At 40.9% G+C, this 22,335-nt stretch overlaps 1 protein-coding gene across 4 annotated transcripts in view; it reads right to left on the bottom strand.

Annotated features, from left to right (window-relative positions):
- The window catches only part of RNF180 (ring finger protein 180), a 111,776-nt gene extending 90,229 nt beyond the window's left edge, over positions 1-21,547 (bottom strand). For all 4 annotated transcript variants that reach the window (XM_081212815.1, XM_081212814.1, XM_081212813.1 and 1 more), the window contains exons 1-4: positions 21,090-21,547; positions 18,102-18,237; positions 10,599-10,694; positions 8,739-9,686 (exon numbers count right to left, since the gene is read on the bottom strand). In XM_081212815.1, the coding sequence (XP_081068941.1) occupies positions 8,739-9,686; positions 10,599-10,694; positions 18,102-18,237; positions 21,090-21,532 (1,623 nt within the window). In that variant the 5' untranslated portion in view covers positions 21,533-21,547. The remainder of the gene's footprint in view (positions 1-8,738; positions 9,687-10,598; positions 10,695-18,101; positions 18,238-21,089) is intronic.
- Positions 21,548-22,335: the final 788 nt, after the last annotated feature.

The raw sequence follows: 22,335 nt of genomic DNA on the forward strand, positions 1-22,335 counted from the left end.
GTTGCACAGAAAACCACAAAGAATGTAGATGTTGTCTACTAAGACATTAGAAAACAATATGGAATCCAAGTGGGACATCTGGTCCTTCTCTTCTCCAAACCTCCTTTGCTTTGCCAAGGACTCAGCCAATGGGTACTCCTTCTTTCTTAGTTTCTGAGGTAGGGGCTAAGTTCCATAGACTACTAAAACAAGTCTTCAATCTGCACCTTTCCCCCCGCCCATGGGCAACTTGCCACTTCTCAGTGGCCTTTTGAGGGTGTCTCCAGACTGACACTATTTTGCAGGAGGGATTCAATTGTATGCTGTAATAAACTTAGGTTTGTACAATTAAAGCGGATTAAAGTGCTCTTTGGAAAGTGATGATGAAATGCTTTGAAAACTGTGGGATGAACACAATGCAAACAATCAGAATGAATGAAGGATGACTAGCCCCACAAACAAATTGGAATGAATGCTCAACAAAGACCGGATATAATCTAACCTCCATGTAAGCTTTGTTCAAGTAGATCAGGGTGAATGTTCAATAAATAGGTCAAGTGGAAAAGCCCTGTGTTTTCTAATAATGGCCAAAGAACTGGAAGACAGAGGGGAAATGAGGGGTGAGGTGTGCTCTGCCAAGCACTAAGGTTGTTGAGTAGCCTTAATAACACCTTCATACTGTCCCAACAATCTTAGGTAGGAGTAGAAAGTCCTTCCATTCTAAAAATGGTGGTGCAGCTTGTCTGTATCCAGGCTAGTTCGTATGTATTACAAATATAAATGAATTTATCCTGTATATGCTTAGTCTGAAATTTTTGGTGACTTCACAGGACCAGGTGAAAAGGAGCCTCAAATTAACTCCTAATCCATGCGATTCCTGCGCAATGTTTGCCATCTTGCCAAAGGTTGCAGGCAGCTTTACCTGCAGCAATTGCATGTTGATTGCCCTCTTAAAAGACAAAGTCCAGCAACTGGAGGAACGTGTAGCTACGCTCCAAAGAATTAGAGAGCTGGAGCTCTTCTTGGAAGCAACAGACCACACCGTCTCCACCAAGGAGGAGACAGGGGACTCCCCTGAGAAGGAGGCTAGTTCACCAACACAGGAGCCAGATATATGGAGAAACGTGACTCAAAGAAGTAGGAGGCCCAGGGTTCGTTCTGATTGTTTAGAAATACACAATCGCTTTGAGGTCCTCTCCCCTAGCATGGAAGATGAAGAGCAGACTCCATTTGAGGATCTCTCCCTCATTTCAGTCGATCAGGTAAATGAAGACGAGCAGCAAAGTCAGTCCTCAGGGAATGTGCAGGCGACCTTGGAACAGACAGCTCATGGAAGAACCCCAACCAAACCTAAGAGGAGGCGTGTAGTGGTGATAGGGGATTCCCTACTGAGGGGAACAGAAGCAGTGATTTGTGGGCCTGACAAGATGTCTCGGGAAGTGTGCTGTCTCCCCGGGGCTAAGATCCAAGATGTAACTGAACGACTGCAAGGAATCATAAAACCCACTGACAAATACCCCTTCCTCTTGGTTCATGTGGGAACCAATGACACTGCAAGCAATAGCCTCCAGAAGATCAAAAGAGACTACGAGGCTCTCGGCAGGAAGTTGAAGCAACTAAATGCACAAATTGTCATCTCATCCCTCCTCCCAGTTGAACGACGTGGCCCAGGGAGAGAGGGAAAAATAGTGGAAGTGAACAGCTGGCTTCGCAGGTGGTGTAAGCAGGAACGGTTTGGATTCTTAGATCACGGACTGCAGTTTCTGGAAGATGGACTTCTGGCAAGTGATGGGCTGCACCTCACAACGGTTGGGAGAAATGTTTTTGCCAAAAATCTCAGAAACCTCATCAGGAGGGCTTTAAACTGACTAATGTGGGGGAGGGAGACAGTGCTCCTGAAGGTAGGAGCCTATCAATTGATGAAGATGATCATCCAAATGTCATATACCAAATGGAGCAAACAGCACGCAGACCTAGTGGTGGGAGGAAAAAATCCTTAAATAAGGGACACAGGGGAATGATTAATGGACTTCAATGTCTGTACACTAATGCGCAAAGCATGGGAAATAAACAAGATGAGCTTGAGCTCTTGGTACAGCAAACTAAATATGACATAATAGGCATCACTGAAACCTGGTGGGATAAGTCCCACGATTGGAATGTAACAATGGGGGGATACAATCTATTTCAGAGAAACAGACCAGACAAGAAAGGAGGAGGAGTGGCGTTATATGTCAGGGATGTGTATACCTGTGAAGAGATCCAAGATTTAGAACCTCAAAGCCAAAGTGAGAGCATTTGGGTCAAAATTAAGGGAGAGAAGAATAACAGGGACCTCATTGTGGGAGTTTACTATAGATCCCCAAGCCAAACGGAGGACATAGATGATGCCTTCCTGGAACAGATGGCCAAGCACGCAAAAGGAAGGGAGATAGTAGTAATGGGGGACTTCAATTACCCGGATATTTGTTGGATGTCAAGCTCAGCCAAGAGCATAAGGTCAAACAGATTCCTCACTGGCCTTGCAGACAACTTCATTGTCCAGAAAGTGGGAGAAGCAACAAGAGGAACAGCCATTTTAGATCTGGTCCTAACCAATGTTGATGATCTGGTTAGTGGGGTAGAAGTGGAAGGATCATTAGGCGCGAGTGATCATGCTCTTCTGAAGTTTACTATACAGCGGAAAGGAGCAGCCAAGCATACTAGGACTCAATTTCTTGACTTTAAGAAAGCCGACTTCATAAAACTTAGGGAAGTGCTGGGTGAGATCCCATGGACAGTAATACTAAAAGGAAAGGGAGTTCATGATGGCTGGGAGTTTGTTAAGAGGGAGATACTAAAAGCACAACGTCAGGCAATACCAATGAGACGGAAACATGGAAGGTGCCTAAAGAAGCCAGGGTGGCTATCTAAAGAACTTTTAACTGAGTTACGATTAAAAAAGGATGTGTACAAAAAATGGAAAAGGGGGGAAACCACCAAAGAGGAATTCAAACAAATAGCCAGCACGTGTAGACACAAAGTCAGAAAAGCTAAAGCACAGAATGAACTCAGGCTTGCTAGAGAGGTTAAAAGCAACAAAAAAGGCTTCTATGGGTATGTTCGTAGCAAAAGGAAGAACAAAGAAACGGTGGGGTCACTCAGAGGAGAAGATGGTGAAATGCAAACAGGGGACACAGAAAGGGCTGAACTCCTCAATGCCTTCTTTGCCTCAGTCTTCTCCGATAAGGAAAACAATGCCCGACCTGAAGAATTTGGAGCAAATGATTCAACAAAGGAAACACAGCCCAGAATAACTAAGGAGATAGTACAAGAATACTTGGCCAGTTTAGATGTATTCAAGTCTCCAGGGCCAGATGAACTGCATCCAAGAGTATTAAAAGAACTGGCAGATGTGATCTCAGAACCACTGGCAGTCATCTTTGAGAATTCCTGGAGAACAGGCGAAGTCCCGGCAGACTGGAGGAGGGCAAATGTTGTCCCTATTTTCAAAAAGGGGAAAAGAGAGGACCCAAATAATTACCGCCCAGTCAGTCTGACATCAATAGCAGGGAAGATTCTGGAGCAGATCATTAAGCAAACAGTCTGTGAGCACCTAGAAAGGAATGCTGTGATCACCAATAGTCAGCATGGATTTCTGAAAAATAAGTCATGTCAGACTAACCTGATCTCGTTTTTTGACAGAATTACAAGCCTGGTAGATGAAGGGAACGCAGTGGATGTAGCCTACCTTGATTTCAGCAAGGCATTTGACAAGGTGCCCCATGATATTCTTGTAAAGAAGCTGGTAAAATGCGGTCTTGACTATGCTACCACTCAGTGGATTTGTAACTGGCTGACTGACCGAACCCAAAGAGTGCTCATCAATGGTTCCTCTTCATCCTGGAGAAGAGTGACTAGTGGGGTGCCACAGGGTTCTGTCTTGGGCCCGGTCTTATTCAACATCTTTATCAACGACTTGGATGATGGACTCAAAGGCATCCTGATCAAATTTGCAGATGACACCAAACTGGGAGGGGTGGCTAACACCCCAGAGGACAGGATCACACTTCAAAACGACCTTGACAGATTAGAAAACTGGGCCAAAACAAACAAGATGAATTGTAACAGGGAGAAATGTAAAGTATTGCACTTGGGCAAAAAAAATGAGAGGCACAAATACAAGATGGGGGACACCTGGCTTGAGAGCAGTACATGTGAAAAGGATCTAGGAGTCTTGGTTGACCACAAACTTGACATGAGCCAACAGTGTGACGCGGCAGCTAAAAAAGCCAATGCAATTCTGGGCTGCATCAATAGGAGTATAGCATCTAGATCAAGGGAAGTAATAGTGCCACTGTATTCTGCTCTGGTCAGACCTCACCTGGAGTACTGTGTCCAGTTCTGGGCACCACAATTCAAGAAGGACACTGACAAACTGGAACGTGTCCAGAGGAGGGCAACCAAAATGGTCAAAGGCCTGGAAACGATGCCTTATGAGGAACTGCTAAGGGAGCTGGGCATGTTTAGCCTGGAGAAGAGGAGGTTAAGGGGTGATATGATAGCCATGTTCAAATATATAAAAGGATGTCACATAGAGGAGGGAGAAAGGTTGTTTTCTGCTGCTCCAGAGAAGCGGACACGGAGCAATGGATCCAAACTACAAGAAAGAAGATTCCACCTAAACATTAGGAAGAACTTCCTGACAGTAAGAGCTGTTCGACAGTGGAATTTGCTGCCAAGGAGTGTGGTGGAGTCTCCTACTTTGGAGGTCTTTAAGCAGAGGCTTGACAACCATATGTCAGGAGTGCTCTGATGGTGTTTCCTGCTTGGCAGGGGGTTGGACTCGATGGCCCTTGTGGTCTCTTCCAACTCTATGATTCTATGATTCTATAAATTATACACTACTTCAGTTTTTCTTTCCAGTTATTTCAGTTACCCCCGAATTATTATTTCTGCTGAATAATTCCATTGTTTGTGAACCTTCTGTCCCATAAAATAAAGTGTGATATGGACACACAGTGGCACAATGAGTCAGTGTGTCTGGCTGTTAACTAGAAGGTTGGTGGTTTGCCCAGGGACTACTGTGAGCAGGACTATTTGATCCTCGGGGTCTGTTCCAACTCTGCATTTCTATTATTCTATCTAAGATTAGTCATATTTAGAAGAAATCCTTTGATATTAATGAAATTCAGACCACTCATTTTAATAAGTGTACTCTGAGGATAATTTAGTTGGCTATCACCCATAATTTGTATCACTTATTTGCTTTGGTCAAAAAAGCTACCATTAATTTCTTTTTAAAGAAACACATTGCAAATGAAGGTAAATAGTTGAATGCTCTCCCCCCCCCTCTCTCACACACACAACTGAAAGCAGTAGAGTCTGGTCTAGTCTGTGTGGAAGCTGGGGCATACATGTTTATCCCTTTAAAAAATTTCAAACATTGGCCACAGTAATTACAATACTTGAGTCTCGTCCTCCTCTCATCAGGAAAACCTCACAGGTAAATCCTATGTTACTGACATATATATCCTTCAAGATCATAGTGGTTTATACAAAATTAAAATGCCAGTGATCAAATGCAGGACTGGGATGGACCAATAATATTGTGTTAGGGCAGCGGTTTTCAACCTTTTTGAGTTCACAGCTCCCTTTACCGACTACATTTTTTCTGCGGCACCCCTATGGGCTCAGGAGCTCAGTTATGTTACCCCTTGCCTGCAGAGCTGGCAGCCTCTCGCCCTTTTTTAAACACCCTCCTTTTTGGAGTGTTCCATTAGCCTCCTCTCCATTCCCTTCTCTTTAGGAGTCCTCCGCGCAGCTGCTGCTGCTGCCCTGGTTTCTGAGATGCACCCCCTCCCCAAAGAGAGGAGCCACCGCACACTACCCAACAGAGGCCTGGGACTTGTCTGTCCATTCCCAAAGGCTGGCAGACTGGCTGACTGGGCTCCCTTGCCCGCTCGCTTGCTTGCAACCAGCACTTCTGACCAGCCCCAGAGGCACATTTTGCCTACAGAGCTTGTAGCCGGGGCTGCTGCAGCAAACAGCTGTGCAAGCTTTTGGGAGGCACAAGCTGTGGGAGGGCATCAAAGAAGGAAAGAGGGACAGAGGCCAGTGTTGGACATGGCACCCCTGTGTTATTACAAATGCACAACAGAGTCTTTGCATGGTCTGGAATTAGAAAAAAGCATTCAACAAATGGGAAGGGTAGATGCTAATATGTCTGTGCCCTTATTTGTTTGTTTGTTTATTTTCACTAGAAGGTCCCAGGGTGGTATACAACACAATATTGTACAATAATATAATACTGAATTATTAAAATAAATACGACCGTTCTAGCCAGAACACCAGTATAAAGAGGCATGTCTTCAGCATATGGTGAAAGCTATACGACGAGAATGCTAGATGGGAGAAAGTTCTACACTTTAGGGGCTGCCACAGTGAAAGTCCTCTTCTGGGCCATCAGTTCCATAGGCAGAACTATGAAGATGGAGCCAATATTTCAGATATTTGGCGCATAAGTCATTTAGGGCTTTAAATGTTACTGGGAGCACCTTGAATTAGGCCTGGGCTTCAAACAAGACTAAAATAGATCCAGGCAATCAGTTTTACCCCAAGCATGCCTGAAACTGGGCCACTACTGCCTTCTCAAGCGCCCTCTTCAAGTAACTAAGGCAATGGCAAAAATAGAAATGAAACTGATATCTCAAAACCAATGAGTGTTTCAGTAAATAGACATTTTACCTATATTTTCTTTTGATTAACTTAGATGAATCACCAGGATACTAGCCACCATTATATTACAAGCTAAACAAAACTCTTGTTTGATAAGTGACAATTAATGTCTTGCATATAATTTTACTTTATGACAATGACTCAAATGTTTGGAAAGAATTAATGTCATTTTAAAAAAAAAGATTCAGTGTAAAGAGCTCCTTGTACTGTAACAGTAATATTTTAAAAATATATATCACATGTTCAGTTGTCTATTTATTTGTTTTCTCCCCAACTTTTAAACAAAAAGAAAGTTCAAGAAAATATTTTCACTTTTTATCATTCACAGTGTTTCTTTTCCAGTAATAATTTATGAATTGTTACAAAAATTATTCTTGCTCTTACTAAAAATATTTTAAACTCAAATGGTATCAGTTTTTAAGAGGCAGAAGAACAGTTCTTTGGCAGACAGATTGCAGCCATTTATCACAAGCTTTTAACAAAGGCAATTTTGGAATGGATATATAATAAAATCAGCCACAAGAACCAGCTTATTACAAAAATGTTGGCAGACTCTGAGCTGCAGCAGTGGCAACAGGTATCACTATTATGCTTAAAACCTATAATCACCAGATGTTAGCAGTGTTACTGTTTTTAATCTATAAAACACTCTACAAATAAAAAACACCATCCTATACCATGCTCCTTCATAAAAGTTTAGTTACCATTGTTTTGTAGCTAGAGGAAATTTGGTGCCCCCTGCTGTTAAAAAACCCACACTTCTATTATTGCATACTTACTGGGGAGTCCCCTTATACAGGAAGATTAGCAGCAAAAACACGATACTATAGTTCCGGTGGAATGATACATTATGCTGTGTGGAATTACATTAAAATAGAAATATAGAATTTTAATGAACCTGAACTGTAATGTTTTGGTGTTTGGGTGCATTCTGACTTAATACAATATAGGAAAGTACACTCTATTATCTGAGAGAACAATATTAATATATTGTATTAACTATAAAATATATGGAAATATTTATAAACATAATTCTTGGATTCATACAGGGTGAAAATAACATTATAAATGATAACAATGATAGCAGCCCTGTATAGGGAAGCTTTTTAATGTTTAATGTTTTATTACGTCTTTATATATGTTGGAAGCCCCCCCCCCCCGAGTGGCTGGAACAACCCAGTCAGATGGGCAGGGTACAAATAAATTATTATTATTAACAAGAGAGAATTTCATAATGGGAAATTTTATGTAGCCATGTAATGTGAAAGCTCAAAACGATGTTTATGCAGTTGTGCACATGACTCAAATAACCTGTAATGTTTTAATGCACATGTTTACTTGTGTATATGGCTTAGCTATAGTGAAAAACCTCACACTGACTGTAGGAAGTAGAAAGCTGCAAAGAAAACTGCAGAGGAGCTAATTACAAACATGAGCGCAAAAGTTTTAAGAATAGAATAAGCAGTCTTTTCACCTTTTATAGAAGAGAATTTGTATTTGTACTTTGTCAGGTAGAAGAACTACATTACAGGAAGGGAGCTCACAGTTTGATTAGAAACAAGAGATTATTGAAAGACTTCCTTTCTGTTTGGATTTTAAGTGAATGCTCATGATGAAGGACTTGTTCTTTATACTGATACAAGTCTTTGGGTGCGAGAAAAAAATAATTAAAAATGTACATAGACATAGTTTCTTTCCTACATTTTTGGTATAATCTACTAGCGTTTTTCATAAGAACACGAAATGTTTGTACATATTTTTGTCCTTTAGCCAATGGGTCCATTCAGACATTGTGTGAAGTATAGGTAATGAACTATGGTTTGATGTTATGTCTGAATCAAAAAACCATGGTTTGCAATTGTCTGCACCCCCCAAATAGAACAGTTTGAAGTAGGTTTGTAAATGACTGATGCTAACTATAGCTTCGTAAGATATCTGAACTGATATATATCATGGCTGCAGCCATTACTCCCACTTAGAGGCTGCTGTCTCTAACATGATAACATTTGGTATGATTACAATCTCTATTTTATTGTACATACCTGCTTCTGTGGCCACCTCTCTGGCCACCTCTTCTTTCTCCTCAAACTGTTCAATCGGTTCCTTTTTCTCTTGCTCAACTTTTGATCAATAGCTGTGAAAGGCTGAAGAAGACCAAAAGGTGCAATGTGTTTCTGTGCAGTATCTTCTTCTGTAGTGCTCTCTGATGAAGACAGGAACAGCTGCTGGTCAGCAGTAGTGCTCTCAAGATACTGTTTGGAAGCTTTTAAACCATGATTAAACTCTGTCTCTTCTTGTGCAAATGCACCATAAGACGTAACTGAAAAACTGTTTGGAAGCTCACCAGCATCTGATTTAAGTGGGAAATGAAAAAAATTATGTGTTCTGCTGGACTTTAATTGTAAGCAACCCTTTGTGTAAAAAGGCTGTGCTTCATGTTGCCTGGAGAAAACAGGTCTCTTAGCTGTGGAAGTTCCATATAAAGTAGGCAGCAAAACAAGCTTCTCTCTGAAGTTCATGTCTAAACTCTGTGATTTTCTATGAAAAGCTTTTACAGTGTATTTGTCATTCACAGCCAGTGAAGCTGAAATACTTGTTTTTGGATTAGACACTTTGAAGTGTATTTTTTTACTGTTCATCTCAAAGTTGGTTGATCTTACCTCTAGGCAAAGTGCCTCCATTAATCGTCCAATGCCATTGTTATTTTTGGCTACACATGGAAGTCTTTGATTTCTGTCTTCCAAAGATCCACCTGTCACACTCTGCCATATTTCGTTGTTAAAGTCAGAATGAACTTTACAAAGAGGCAAGTGCTTCAGTGGCGATATTGCTGATGTAACTGAACTAACTGTTTGGTAGTCAGTTCGCCTCTTGCAAAGATGGATGTTTGTAAATTGGCCACAGGAGCATTTTGTATTATTGACGAAATTAAAACCCCCCAGACGGGCCCCACAGAATGGGCAGTTCAGCTTTCCAGTTGTCCACTGTGCCTGAGGATAATGCAGAGGGAAACAAACAATTAATTATTTGTAATCCAGAAGATAAGACATAAATCTTTTTTCAAACAGAACAGAAAAGCATGTAAACATTTGTTTTATGACTGAAAAAAGGCAATGTGCCAATGTAATCGTTTCAAAGGGTTATTTGATATTCCTAAATACTCTGAGACCTTAGTTTTATACTAAGTAAGGCATATATTTAACATGGAACTTTGAGGGGGAGGGTAACATTTGAACAGTCTTGTAAACTACAATCCTATGCAGAAGTCAGTCTTTTCAAATCTTTTTGTTAATATATATTTTATTGAAAAATTTCAGTAGAGTGAAAAATGTGGAGAAAAGTTAAAAGAAAAGAAAAAAGTGCTTGAAACTGTGATACAATGCAATATATGGGTATATAAGTAGTACCATGATTCTAACAAGTTTAAAATTATTAACACGTCATTGTGCTTTTTATAAATGTATTCCACACAATCTATGTTTGTATGTTGCAAAAGTAGTCATAGCTTCTATCCATCTTTCAAAGGGGCCATGGTGTTATCTTTCCAATAAATCAAAATCAGTCTTTTAGCAGAAGAGCCCATTTACATCTGTTGAAACCTTACTGAAGTTTCAGTACTTATGACACCAAACGAAGTGTGGGAATAGCATTATGTATTACAATTTTACAGAAACTTTGGATGTGTTGATATGCATACTAAATATGGCAAGAGCAGAGTTGACACAATGACTTGTTTATTATAAGCATTTGAAAAGGCATTTACCTACTTAAATAACTATAAAATATGTAATGATATAACTGTACTTCTAAGGCCCTTTATAAAGACCTAGATATTGTTTACTTTCTATAGAATATTGCATAGAATATTAAAAAGTTATGTGAGATAAGTAAAATGAACATACGTTTTCTATTATATGAGTCACCCAATCAGGAAGTGCTTCTATGTTCATGTGCCATACATTACACATATCCTGAGAGGCAGTAGAAGCGTGAGGTTCCTGTTGAATTAAGATTCAATATATTAATAACATTCTGACCTACTTTCTATTGTAAAATACCTATCATTGATATTTCCACTTCCAGTGCCATGAACCAATTCCTTTGTATCCATTTCCTGCATTCTTTATTCCTTCCTCCTTGCCTTCAGGCAAATGTGTCCTTTATGCCAGCTCTCCTTCTAATTAGTGGCCCATCAACCTATTTCCCTTTCAACCAGGTTGAACAAGTGTCTATACCTAGCACCTTTGCTTCTCCTTCTCCAACTATGATACAGGGTGCATTTCAGTGTTTTACAATTAAGTCATGAAATACAAGTATGAAGTTCTGATGTTTTTATTATAAGTTACCTTTTGAGGGCTTGCCCTAAAAGACAGTAAGTATTTGATAGTTTTAAAACACATATTGTTGATCCTGCAATAAAAAGACAGCCCAGCAAGATAAGACTGCTGCCTAGAGAAGGTTTCTACTGTAATGGCCTAGCTGCAAAGATGATGGAACACAGCTGACGTCTTTTAACCATCTTAGAAAATGAGGATTTTCTCAAGCATATAGTGAAAAAGTTTAGGAAATTGTTTCAAATCTTGTGGTTGAATTCTTTCCTGACAGATTATTGTTAAACCTTTATTAATATTGTTATGATGGTAGTTATGCAATTAGTATTATAAGGCACTACGGTTTTCCAAGAATACACTATACATTTAGGACACAATGGCAGATAAAAGCAAGTTGTGTAATTGTTTAAATAAATGGTGCCATTTTCATTGCATTGTGCAATGTGTGAACAGAAAATAGCAAATAAATTGTTTCAAATAAATACAGTATTTCATGAGAAAATTAAAAGGTTTATGGTTACAGATATGTGCCCCAATTCCGAAAACAATTGAACTGACAAATTATAGACTCAAGCCAATTTAGTCTCATTGTTACTAATGTAATAAAAACGTGTTTCAGTTTAATCAGTCTTGTTTAACTAGTTTAAAGATAATGGTTTCTAAACTATAAAAGGGTTGCAAGAATAAGAAAAAAATATGTTTAAAACTAACAATTTAAATGAATGGGGTCATGTTTAATTCTGAGAAAACCTACTTGTTCAATAACATTTGTACAATCACTGGGGAAAAATTCAGTTCACATTGTTGGTACTTTAAATTCCATTTCTCCCCATAATTTGTTGTTGTTGTTATTTTCCAAATAAAAACTTACCTAATTTTAATCATTGTTCTTTGAGCGGGGCAAATTTTTATACTGAAAACAATATTGTGAAGAATACTTGGCTTTAAAACATATGATTATTAGAGCCTTGGCTTTATTTTACTATGCCAGTAACAAAAAGAAAGTAGGAAAAAACAAGAAAAGTAATGGGAAATATTTTAATTTATCTTATGGCTATACTGCGGTATGACATTTAAATGCTACTAAAAGCTTTATCAAGTGCACTCTAAATAATCACAATTTAGTGCCAACAGTTGCACTCTCAAGACTGAATTCACTGTAGCATATGAAAATGAAATTTTAGGATGTAGCTAAGCCCTGTCTCAAATGTAAGTCCTAAAATATTAAGCAGAAGAAAAAAGCTTCCACACTCTGTATTATTTGCTTAATCTCCAGTTTCTTTCTTACCAGTGGTAAGTTGCTTGAAAAGTCTGGTGAAGGGGAGGAAGGGAGCTAATATTGTGTGTTGATGTGATGGGAATCCCTGTTTAGTTTTGATGTTTACCAAACAAGGCTCAGCCCTAACTTTAACCCACTTGAATGTGAGTAAATGATAATAGGAACATAGGTGCCTTATACTAGGTTAGACTATTTGTCCATCTGGCACAATAATGTTTGCTCTGGCTAGCAGAAGCCCTCCAGGATCTTAATAATGGACAGATTGGGTGCAACCGCATCCATGCCAATTTGGGTGTAAAGTATGTCCCTTTAATCTGTTTCTCTCTCTCTGTGTGTGTAAGGCACTTACAACAAGTTTACAAGGTGGTGTGGTTGCATTTTCATCCTTTCTTCTTTACAGGTTTATTTTATTATTTATTTTATTTCTTAAATTTCTATACTGCCCTTCATCAGAGGAACACAGGATGTTTTATAATATAAAAACACAAAAATACATACCATATCAACAAACCAAAACAATACCACCCTGCCACACAAAATCAATTTAGCGTGTTAGTTACTTAGAGCAGCTACAAAGAACAGAAACTGTGATCCAGGTTGAAATTGGACTGCATATGCCTCCATGGGGTATGGTATCTGGATATATTTTGCACCTCACAGGGGTATTGCATGAAAAAAAGATGTCTGGCCCCATTGCTACATAAATGCAGTCAGAAATGAATCTTCAACATGGCTTGTCCCTGCTTGACCCTGGTGTTCTAGATGTTCGGTAAATTATTCACATTTATAGAAACCTTACCTAAATATATTAAAAGTTACAGTAAGTCATTATATATAACTGTTACTGAGAAACATTACAATGTAACAAATTTGTATCAAAAGCATGGAACCTGCAGGCAATTAAAGTATATTTTTTCTTGTTCTAATGAAGCTCATAGTTTAAAATATTTGACTGGTAATGTGACCAAAACTTTACTGACAGTCGAATGTCCAAACTGAGTCTACTGTGAGTTTCATTGTTTAGTCGTTTAGTCGTGTCCGACTCTTCGTGACCCCATGGACCAGAGCACGCCAGGCACTTCTGTCCTCCACTGCCTCCCGCAGTTTGATCAAACTCATGCTGGTAGCTTCAAGAACACCATCCAATCATCTCATTCTCTGTCGTCCCCTTCTTCTTGTGCCCTCCATCTTTCCCAACATCAGGGTCTTTTCCAGGGAGTCTTCCAGGGACGCGGACTTAGAAAAAATATTGGGGGGGCCCGGGAAAGCTCATGAATAATAAATAAGCTCATGAATATGCAAATAAAGTGGCTCCGGCCCTAAATAGGGCAAGCCACGCCCCCCCAGCCAGCCGATTGGCTGGCTGGGAGGTGTGGCCAGTCGGGATTCCCCTGTTCTCGCGGGATTTCCGGCAGTGCCTCTGATTAGGGCGCGCGGCTGGCTGGCTGGCGAAGGAGCAGGTGAGGAGGAGGCGGGGGACGGCGGCGGCGCTCTGCTGAAAGGGCGCCCGCCCGAGATTATTGGGGGGGCTGAGCCCCCCAAAAAATTTTTTTGAGGGGGCTCGAGCCCCCTCAAGCCCCATGGAGTTGGCGCCTATGGAGTCTTCTCTTCTCATGAGGTGGCCAAAGTATTGGAGCCTCAGCTTCACGATCTGTCCTTCCAGTGAGCGCTCAGGGCTGATTTCCTTCAGAATGGAGAGGTTTGATCTTCTTGCAGTCCATTGGACTCTCAAGAGTCTCCTCCAGCACCATAATTCAAAAGTCCATAAACCTCAATCTGGCTTGTTAACCAGCCTCTGATAGCATTTGCTATCAACTTTCCTTCTTTCCCACTGAACACCAAATCTTCTATCATTTGCAGACTGCTTCTGGGAGAGTTATCTGATTTGTCCTGCAGTGTCGAGAAGGAAAGAAATCAGTGGACTCTCTCCTGCTGTTTCTTCTCTTGTCCAAACTGCAGGGACAGTGGGAGGAAGCCACATCTTGCAAACTCTTTGGAAAGCACAGAAGACTTGACATAAATTCAGATACTGTTCCACCTGACTCACTATCTTATCCAGACTTCAGCAAAAGTGAGAAAAGACTCTCCCCTCTCTTTATCCCTCTAGCAAGTGGAATATGTATTGACTTATAGGATGCATAAAAAAAGTAAAGGGACCCCTGACCATTAGGTCCAGTCGTGGCATAGTTGGATACATATTTTCTTTGAAATCCAAATTGAATGCACTGTGATCTGTTCACTGGAGCTCAGCTTCTTTTCCTCTTCACACCCTCTTAATGTATATAGACTCCTTGTCAGACAAGCAAGGTGCAATGGACAAATAAACATTCTTTTAAAAGTCCACCCACCCCTCTCTCTGCAAAGCAGATCAACGTGTGCATATCAGATAGTCCTGATGGCAGTCTCAGTTTCTAACCCTGCCCTCTGCAGTGCATGCATGCTTTAGTTAGGACAGCAAGTAGACCATGCAGCAAGAGCAGCATGTGCTTCATGTGTGGGGGGGGGGGAGCAGTTTTCTCTTAAGCTTACTACTGCAGGCATAGTCTACCCAGCAAGTGACAGAATATGCAGATAAATTATAGGGCACTGTACTTTCTTTGGAGGGATGTGTGCATATGTGTAGGTGTATGTATTTCTGGACATGTCTTACTGAGCCTCTTCTCCTTCACAGCCATATCAAGTTGCACTTCCACGTTTCTTTTTAATTTGGAAAAAGTCACAGAGAATCAACTTGTGAGATATCAGATATCTCTTATCCATCCAGCAGGAGATGTTTGAAAATTGCTAAGAAAAATCCTTCTAATGTAACATAAAAGTTGGATGGTACTGAAGACATTAAAAGCATTGATAGTTAATTATAATATTGTGTAAAAATAATTTCACCTTTATGAATAAACACCTTTAAGACACATTATTATCGTTTGCTGCTTTTAGAGGGACTGCTGCATCATAGCCTGGTGCTTTTGTGGCCAGTCAGATGACTGGAAGGAGATGGAAGAACCTAAGTGTTATGTACACCCTATATTAAAAAACATATGTACTACAAAATAATGCCCGTTCTCTCTCTCTCTCTCTCTCTCTCTCTGTGTGTGTGTAGCAAAGCCCTTTTAAACTATGCAGGCCAATAAAACCACCTCCCCCACCCATCAGCTGCTTTCAGAAAGCTTCTGAGATTTCACCAGATGCTCCTTCACACTTTCAAGCATATCTTCACTATCATGAGGGCCAATCACTTGCTTTTGAAAAAGACTAAGCCTGAGAAACTTGAGGTACTGAATTCTATGCCTGATAACATATTGTGGAAAAAATCATGCAATGCACAAAGCCTTGGTTATAACAAGTGTAGGAAGCAGACCTCTCCTTTTGACTGGAGAAGCTTGATGAATTTGAAGGCTTATTTCTTAGCTGAAACTGGTCAAACGAGAGAAATGGCTTTTGACACTGTCAAAACTGGAATCCTAAAAAGATCCTGCTACTCACATAAAAAGCTGTGAAAAGACAGATAATTCACAAGCCACGTATTGCCTGTTCTTGCACTGGGTTGCAAGGTAGGACGGATGCAAAACTTTTGACATCTGTTTGTCCTTATTAACCATGTGATTGCACACAGTGCATTGGGATGCTTGCCTAGCCCTGTTATGCTGAGTCATGCTATAACATCTGAAGAATGTGTGGGAGACACTACAGTTAAGCTAGAAGCAGATATAAAAACACCGTCCAGATTCTCCTTACAGATTATTTCAAATCATTAAGAGGTGGAAATTTTTAAAGGGTTGCTATATAAGGAAAGGAAAAGAATGTGAATTTCTTTTTCTGCATGTATCATCCAGTTTCATAATCCAGATTAAGAATAAAGCTGCTCCCAATAGTCTATGTTTAGGTTAGACATACAAAATTGAAAAAAAATGATGTTATTTTCTTTCCTGGCAAACACAGCATTACATTGCAGATGAAGAATCAGCATGGTGCACTTTTACTTTGCTCTTCTCTCTGAACCAGCATTATAAAAGACATCAGCAGGGGAGCTAGTGGAAACCAGTGCTTGATAATTAACTGATGCTGCAAAATGACAGCAACTGCACAAATGCATTTTGTTTTTTTTAGCCAAGATTTAAACTTCCCATTTTTTAATGAAAATGATTTTCTTAGCTAGTGGGTTATGATGATATATTAACAATTTACGAAGCTGCCTGAAACTGTCTCAGACAAGGCATCCCCAAACTCAGCCCTCCAGATGTTTTGGGACTACAATTCCCATTATCCCTGACCACTGGTCCTGTTGGTTAGGGATGATGGGAATGGTAGTCCCAAAAACATCTAGAGGGCTGAGTTTGGAGATGCCTGGTCTCAGACCATCGGTCCATCGAGCCCAGGCCTGCCCTTCAATCTAGTATCAGCTCTCCAAGGCCTCTTTCCTAGTTCCCCTATCTGAGATTCTTTAATGGGTTGAGAAATGATAGGCTGTAGAGGAAGCGGGCTTCAGCAATGGACCTATGCCATGATTATTTGTAAACTTAATCTGACGGATTTCCATAGCACTTAATTGTGAAAGCAACTGAACAGAAAACAGCACTGTTAAAGAGAATAGGTAAAGGTAAAGGGACCCCTGACCATTAGGTCCAGTCGTGACCGACTCTGGGGCTGAGGCGCTCATCTCACTTTATTGGCCGAGGGAGCCGGCATACAGCTTCCAGGTCATGTGGCCAGCATGACTAAGCCACTTCTGGTGAACCAGAGCAGTGCACGGAAACGCCGTTTACCTTCCCGCCGGAGTGGTACCTATTTATCTACTTGCACTTTGACGCGCTTTGAAACTGCTAGGTTGGCAGGAGCAGGGACCGAGCAACGGGAGCTCACCCCGTCGTGGGGATTCGAACCGCCGACCTTCTGATCGGCAAGTCCTAGGCTCAGTGGTTTAACCCAAAGCGCCAGCCGCGTCCCATTAAAGAGAATAGGTGCATTCAAAAGAAACCTGTGTTATTAATTTACATTGATTTCAATAGGATTTAAGTGTGCTTATATTTCTCTGGGTTACCAATAGCAATAACAATAATAGTTGCTGAAATTATTTTATCACAGTGAAAAGCACCCCATCACCTAAAAGGTCTGTGCCAAACAGATTCTTATTCTGACTGTAAAATAATGTAAGAATGCTGGTGCCTACTGATCCTTTGTTCATCTTCCTGTGCAGTCGAAACAATTATTGCAAGTTTAAGCTTATTTATACTTTTCAGAAGTTTAACCTTGAGAGCCCTTGTTGTGCTCCCTGCTGCAATGGTGAATCTCTCTAAACTATCCTTATAAATCATACAGATCAGGCAATTTAGCATTGCAGATATCTTTAATTTTTTTGCTTTCCTAAAATTTTAGGGTCAGCAAGTTAATAGCACTGAATTATAACTACAAATCAAAATAAATACTTACTGCACTAGTCTGAGCTGCAGAGTTGTAGAAAATTTGTAAAGTTGAACACACTTTCTACAAAGTACAGATCCAGTACAACAGCACAAAACTGTGATTTACTTCCCTGTTTTCTGCATTGGGCATATATGACATCTACAATACAATACAATACAAATATGAAAGAGTACTTCAGAATACTAAAAATATCAATAAAGCTCCATTTGATAAACAAATGGTTTAAATTGTCCAATGGGTGAATATCCATAACCCAGTTCTTCTTAATTCAGTAGTATATAAACTGTGCAATTTTGAACATGTTAATTCCTGCACTCCTAAATTAAAAATACATACTCTAGTAATGGCCTAGAAGAAATAATATATTTTTTACTTACTTCAAAGACCAAATCTGCAGTTTGGTCGTTTATGAGGCAATCAGAATTAGCTACGTATTTTCGACACTTCCAGCAACGAAGCATGTCACCCTGACCTTGGCTATTCATCTTAACTCTGGTTCTTTGAACTGTATATCTGTCAGAATCAAATAAAAATAGCATACTTTATTATGTTTCTGTATTCTGTGTTTTTTCACCAGTTCTTTCAGAGAAAGAGAAGCTTACATTTTATTCTGATGCACAAAGTTATGGGTCAATCCACATTAGCTGATGTTTTATCCATATTAAACTCTTCTTGACTCTTCACGATGCACATACTACTCAGCCCCATTGTATTGATGCCACTACTTATGATCTTTTATCCTGTGTTTTATCAGAGTACTTTAGCTAACTTTTATTAGTTACTGCGTTTTGCTCCCACTCATTTCCTCATATGCACCTTCTGCACAGTATTGCTACCAAAATCAGTGGGAGTGGCTTTGTTCCTGTGAAATCGGTTTAGCCCTCTTTCCCCCACTTTCCTTCCCTGCTCTATCTCTAAATTTACAATGGATCTGAGGGAAGTCAAATTTATTCTCTGTTTTATTCCCATTAACAGAACAGCCATATTAATGACAGTCATATTCTTGGTTGTTTTTGTTTTGTTTTTTGCACAGGTCCAAATAATTCGAACAAATAGTTCTGCTATCTATGCAGGTTCCTTGAACAGATGCAGGGTGCAGCTGAATTTCCATCATGCCCCATAACCACATCATCACTGTGTTTAAGTTTTCAATACCTGAAGAGGTAACTCAGTGTAAAATCTGATTGCAAAGCTAAAAGGAAACTTCAGTTCTTCATTCACACAAGCAGTCCCATAGGACTGCTTACAGGAATGTATTCCTGACAGGTGAAATATGTTGCTTTAGAACAATTGTGGCTTTGCTCTGCAGCAACATGTTCTCCCTTTGACTGTTGCTTTGAGTCAAGGTTTTTCCTGAAGTATTAAACTATATTAAACCATGACTAGTTAGATTTCTAGTCCCCATTGTCAAATTTGTCAACTATGATTGACAAAAACAAAACATTACATAATGAAATATCATTATTTTTCAGTGTTTCAAGGCTAAACACCTGGCACAGTCAGTAAGAGTCAGGCCTCTAGTTAACCTCTGGTAGACTCTGTAAACTCCCATACCAACTATCCTCCTCCTCCAACCGGTGAGGCCCATAATCCACAAGGATTTAATCTAGAAACAAATTATGGAATTCAACTGCCACTAAAAGATGCTTAGCTTTCAAGGACAAAATGAGATGGTATGGTAAATGTGAATGTGCATTTGATATATTTGCTTTTTATTTGGCATCAATAGTAGCTTGGGAACAGTGTGTGTGAGAGATTTTTATCAGAATCAATTGACCAGTGGGAAAGGACTATCCCTCCTGAGTGTTGTGGTCCCGATCCTGATCTCCACTCTTCTCCAACAATTGTTATTTGTAAAGTAAAACAAATCATGCTAAATGCATACATGTATTTAATGTGTCCTCTCATTTGCTCCAGAGTTTGTTGTGTATTGCTCCTTTAAAAAAAGTTCATGAAATTCTTTTATTAGTCAAGTTTACTCATGTCTTTCAGTCCTGCTTGAGGAGAGTATGCTTAGCTCTTCTATGTTTGGATACAATGAAAAATGCTAATGCTTACAGAAAACTTGAATATCTTGAAGTACACCTAACTGTGTACTTAAGCAGCAGACATTGTTTCCATCATGAAAAATCTTATTGCTCAGATGTAATTTTGCTAGGGGCATGAACGTGCCTACTGAAAGGTGGTACATAAATCTAACATAAAACTACGCAGCACACACACAGAGCACAATACTATAGACGTCTGCTCAAAGGGAAGTCCCACTGTGTTCAGTGTTTCCTTCCCCCGTGAAAGTGGGTATAGGATACAGCCTTAGTGGACTTTTTAGAATTGAGCTGTAGGAATTCTCCACCAACAGTGCTTCAGAAATGGGGAGAGTATCTTACATGTGTGTACTTTGCAGGGATCTCCTGTGTGGGGGTTGTAATATTATTGAGCATTAGTGGTTTATTTATGAATGTTTCGATGACAGAGATAATACTTTAGGTAGTGAATGATTGTACTGGTTCTATAGAATAGATGATGAGTGAGATTAGGTGAGTGGTTGTATGAATAATGTTTGTTATGATAATTGAAATCTTACATTATACTGCCTGGTAATGCTCTCTTGACTTGATTTATATTGCTATGGTATTTATGTAAATGCATATTCTTTATGTATTTTCTTATGTATTGTACTGCCTTGCAATCTTCAGGTTGTAAGCAGTCTATAAATGGAAATTAAAAACAATAAGCATCAAAAATCCCTGTAGTATTTAACAGTTTAAGTAGTGCCCCCCAAAGAAGAAGCATGCTTTCCTGCCCAACTGCCGGACCTTCAAGAAAAGGCGCTTTTCGCTTACAAATGACTGAAACGTAATCCAGAAAACAAGGCTGCGATTCTAAATGTGCTTTCAAGTTAACTCCTTCCAAATCAAAAAGGCGCTTCATAGGGAATACATTTAGAAAAGGGAGCATGGTTCCTCCCTCCACGTTTTGTACGAAACAGGTGGGGGAAAGCTCTCATCTCTCTCTCCACACACAATGTATTTTTACTCCTGCTGCCGCCGCCCCTACTGTTTGACAGGGGGTCGTGTGGGGAAGGGCGATGCCGCTGCCACTCCTTTTCACGCGCCTTCCCTCGCGGGACTGTCCTGGCTGCTGTGCCCCCTTCAGACGAGGCGCCCCTTTATTCTACACCCACAAGGAAGAGGCAGCCTTCGTGTGACACCCCCTTCTCCCTCTGCCCTCACGCGGAGGCTGGAAGAGGAGGAGGAGGAGGCGCCTGTCTGCTTGTCTCCTCGACCACAGCGACTAGGCCTCCTCCTCAGCCCGGCAGTGCCTGACAGAAACTCCCGCGCGCGCGCCCGGCCGCCCCCATTTACCTGCCTCTGCCCCTCTTGGCGCCCGGCCGCTGCGGAGGCGCCCTCTGAGGGAGAGCAAGGAGGGCGTCAGAGAGGCCTGGTTGGCTCGGCGGTGCTTTGTCGAGTCTCCGCCGGGGGGGATTATGAGAGATGCAGGCTGTCGCGGCGCCAAACGGGAAGAGACGGGAGACAAACGGCAGCGGAAAGCGCTCGGTCTCCTCGGGCAAAGCGGGGCGCTGGAAGCGGGAGAAGAAGGGCTCGTCGGCTTCGCCCGCGCCCTCGTTCTCCTTCAGCGCCGCTCCTTCCCGGGATGGTGGCTGTAGTAGTAGAGCAGGCTGGGAGGGGCGGCGAGGTCTATCTAAATACCGTCGCCGCCTGCTGCTGCTGCTGCTGCTGCTGCTTCTCGCGCCTATAGCTATAGCATAGCTGCTTCTTTTCTTTCCGAAAGGAAAGCACCAGAGCATGGGGGGTGGAGGATCTGACCCCGAGCCCTACTGCTTGTGGTTGCTTTGGAGCGCGCTCCATACATGCTCAGATTACTTTTCAAAAGGAAAGTCTTGCCATATTCTATAGGTGTCACTGAGGTGTCGTAGTTGGACTGTGACCAGGGAAATCTTGGTTTAAATCCCCCTCCCAGGCTTGAAGTCTGCTGGGTGGTTCTGGGCCAGTCATCGTCTCTCAGTCTCGCCTACCTCACAAGGGTGGTTGTAAGGATCAATGGGCATTGCATGCTCTGGGCTCCTTGGCAGAAAAGAGGGGTAGAAACGTAATAAATCAATAATCTGGAGGTTAAGGTCTTGCTGCTCAAACAAGCACCAAAGTTTCCCTGTTGGTATTATACACTCGAAGGGATTACACTACCAAAATACTTTTGAGGAGAACGTTTTCATGGGACCAGGTTATGTGTTGGCTTCCACTTTTTGTAGCTCAGAGTCCGCAAGTCTTCCATGAAGACAACACATTTGTTACAGATATTTCTTCATTCTCGCAGGGCAGACTTATGAAATGTAAAAGCTTATTCATTGCTCTCTTCTACGATTGTTGTATGCGATGTATTTGGTGAAAGGGACACCTTTTAGGTATTCACAAAAGTAGTGTTGTGTGTGTGTGAAAAACAGAATCTCTCCCTGTTATAAGATTATATTTTTATCTTGCATTCTAAACCAACGATGTCTCTTAGTTGACTCTGAAAGCAGCCATGCTGCTGGCAGGTGCTGAACATAGAATGGAAATAAGCTGCAGACCCTGCCCTCAGACTTTAAAAAAA

The sequence above is a fragment of the Podarcis bocagei genome (genome assembly GCF_964188305.1).
Source record: "Podarcis bocagei genome assembly, chromosome: 11".
Lineage (NCBI taxonomy): Eukaryota > Metazoa > Chordata > Lepidosauria > Squamata > Lacertidae > Podarcis > Podarcis bocagei.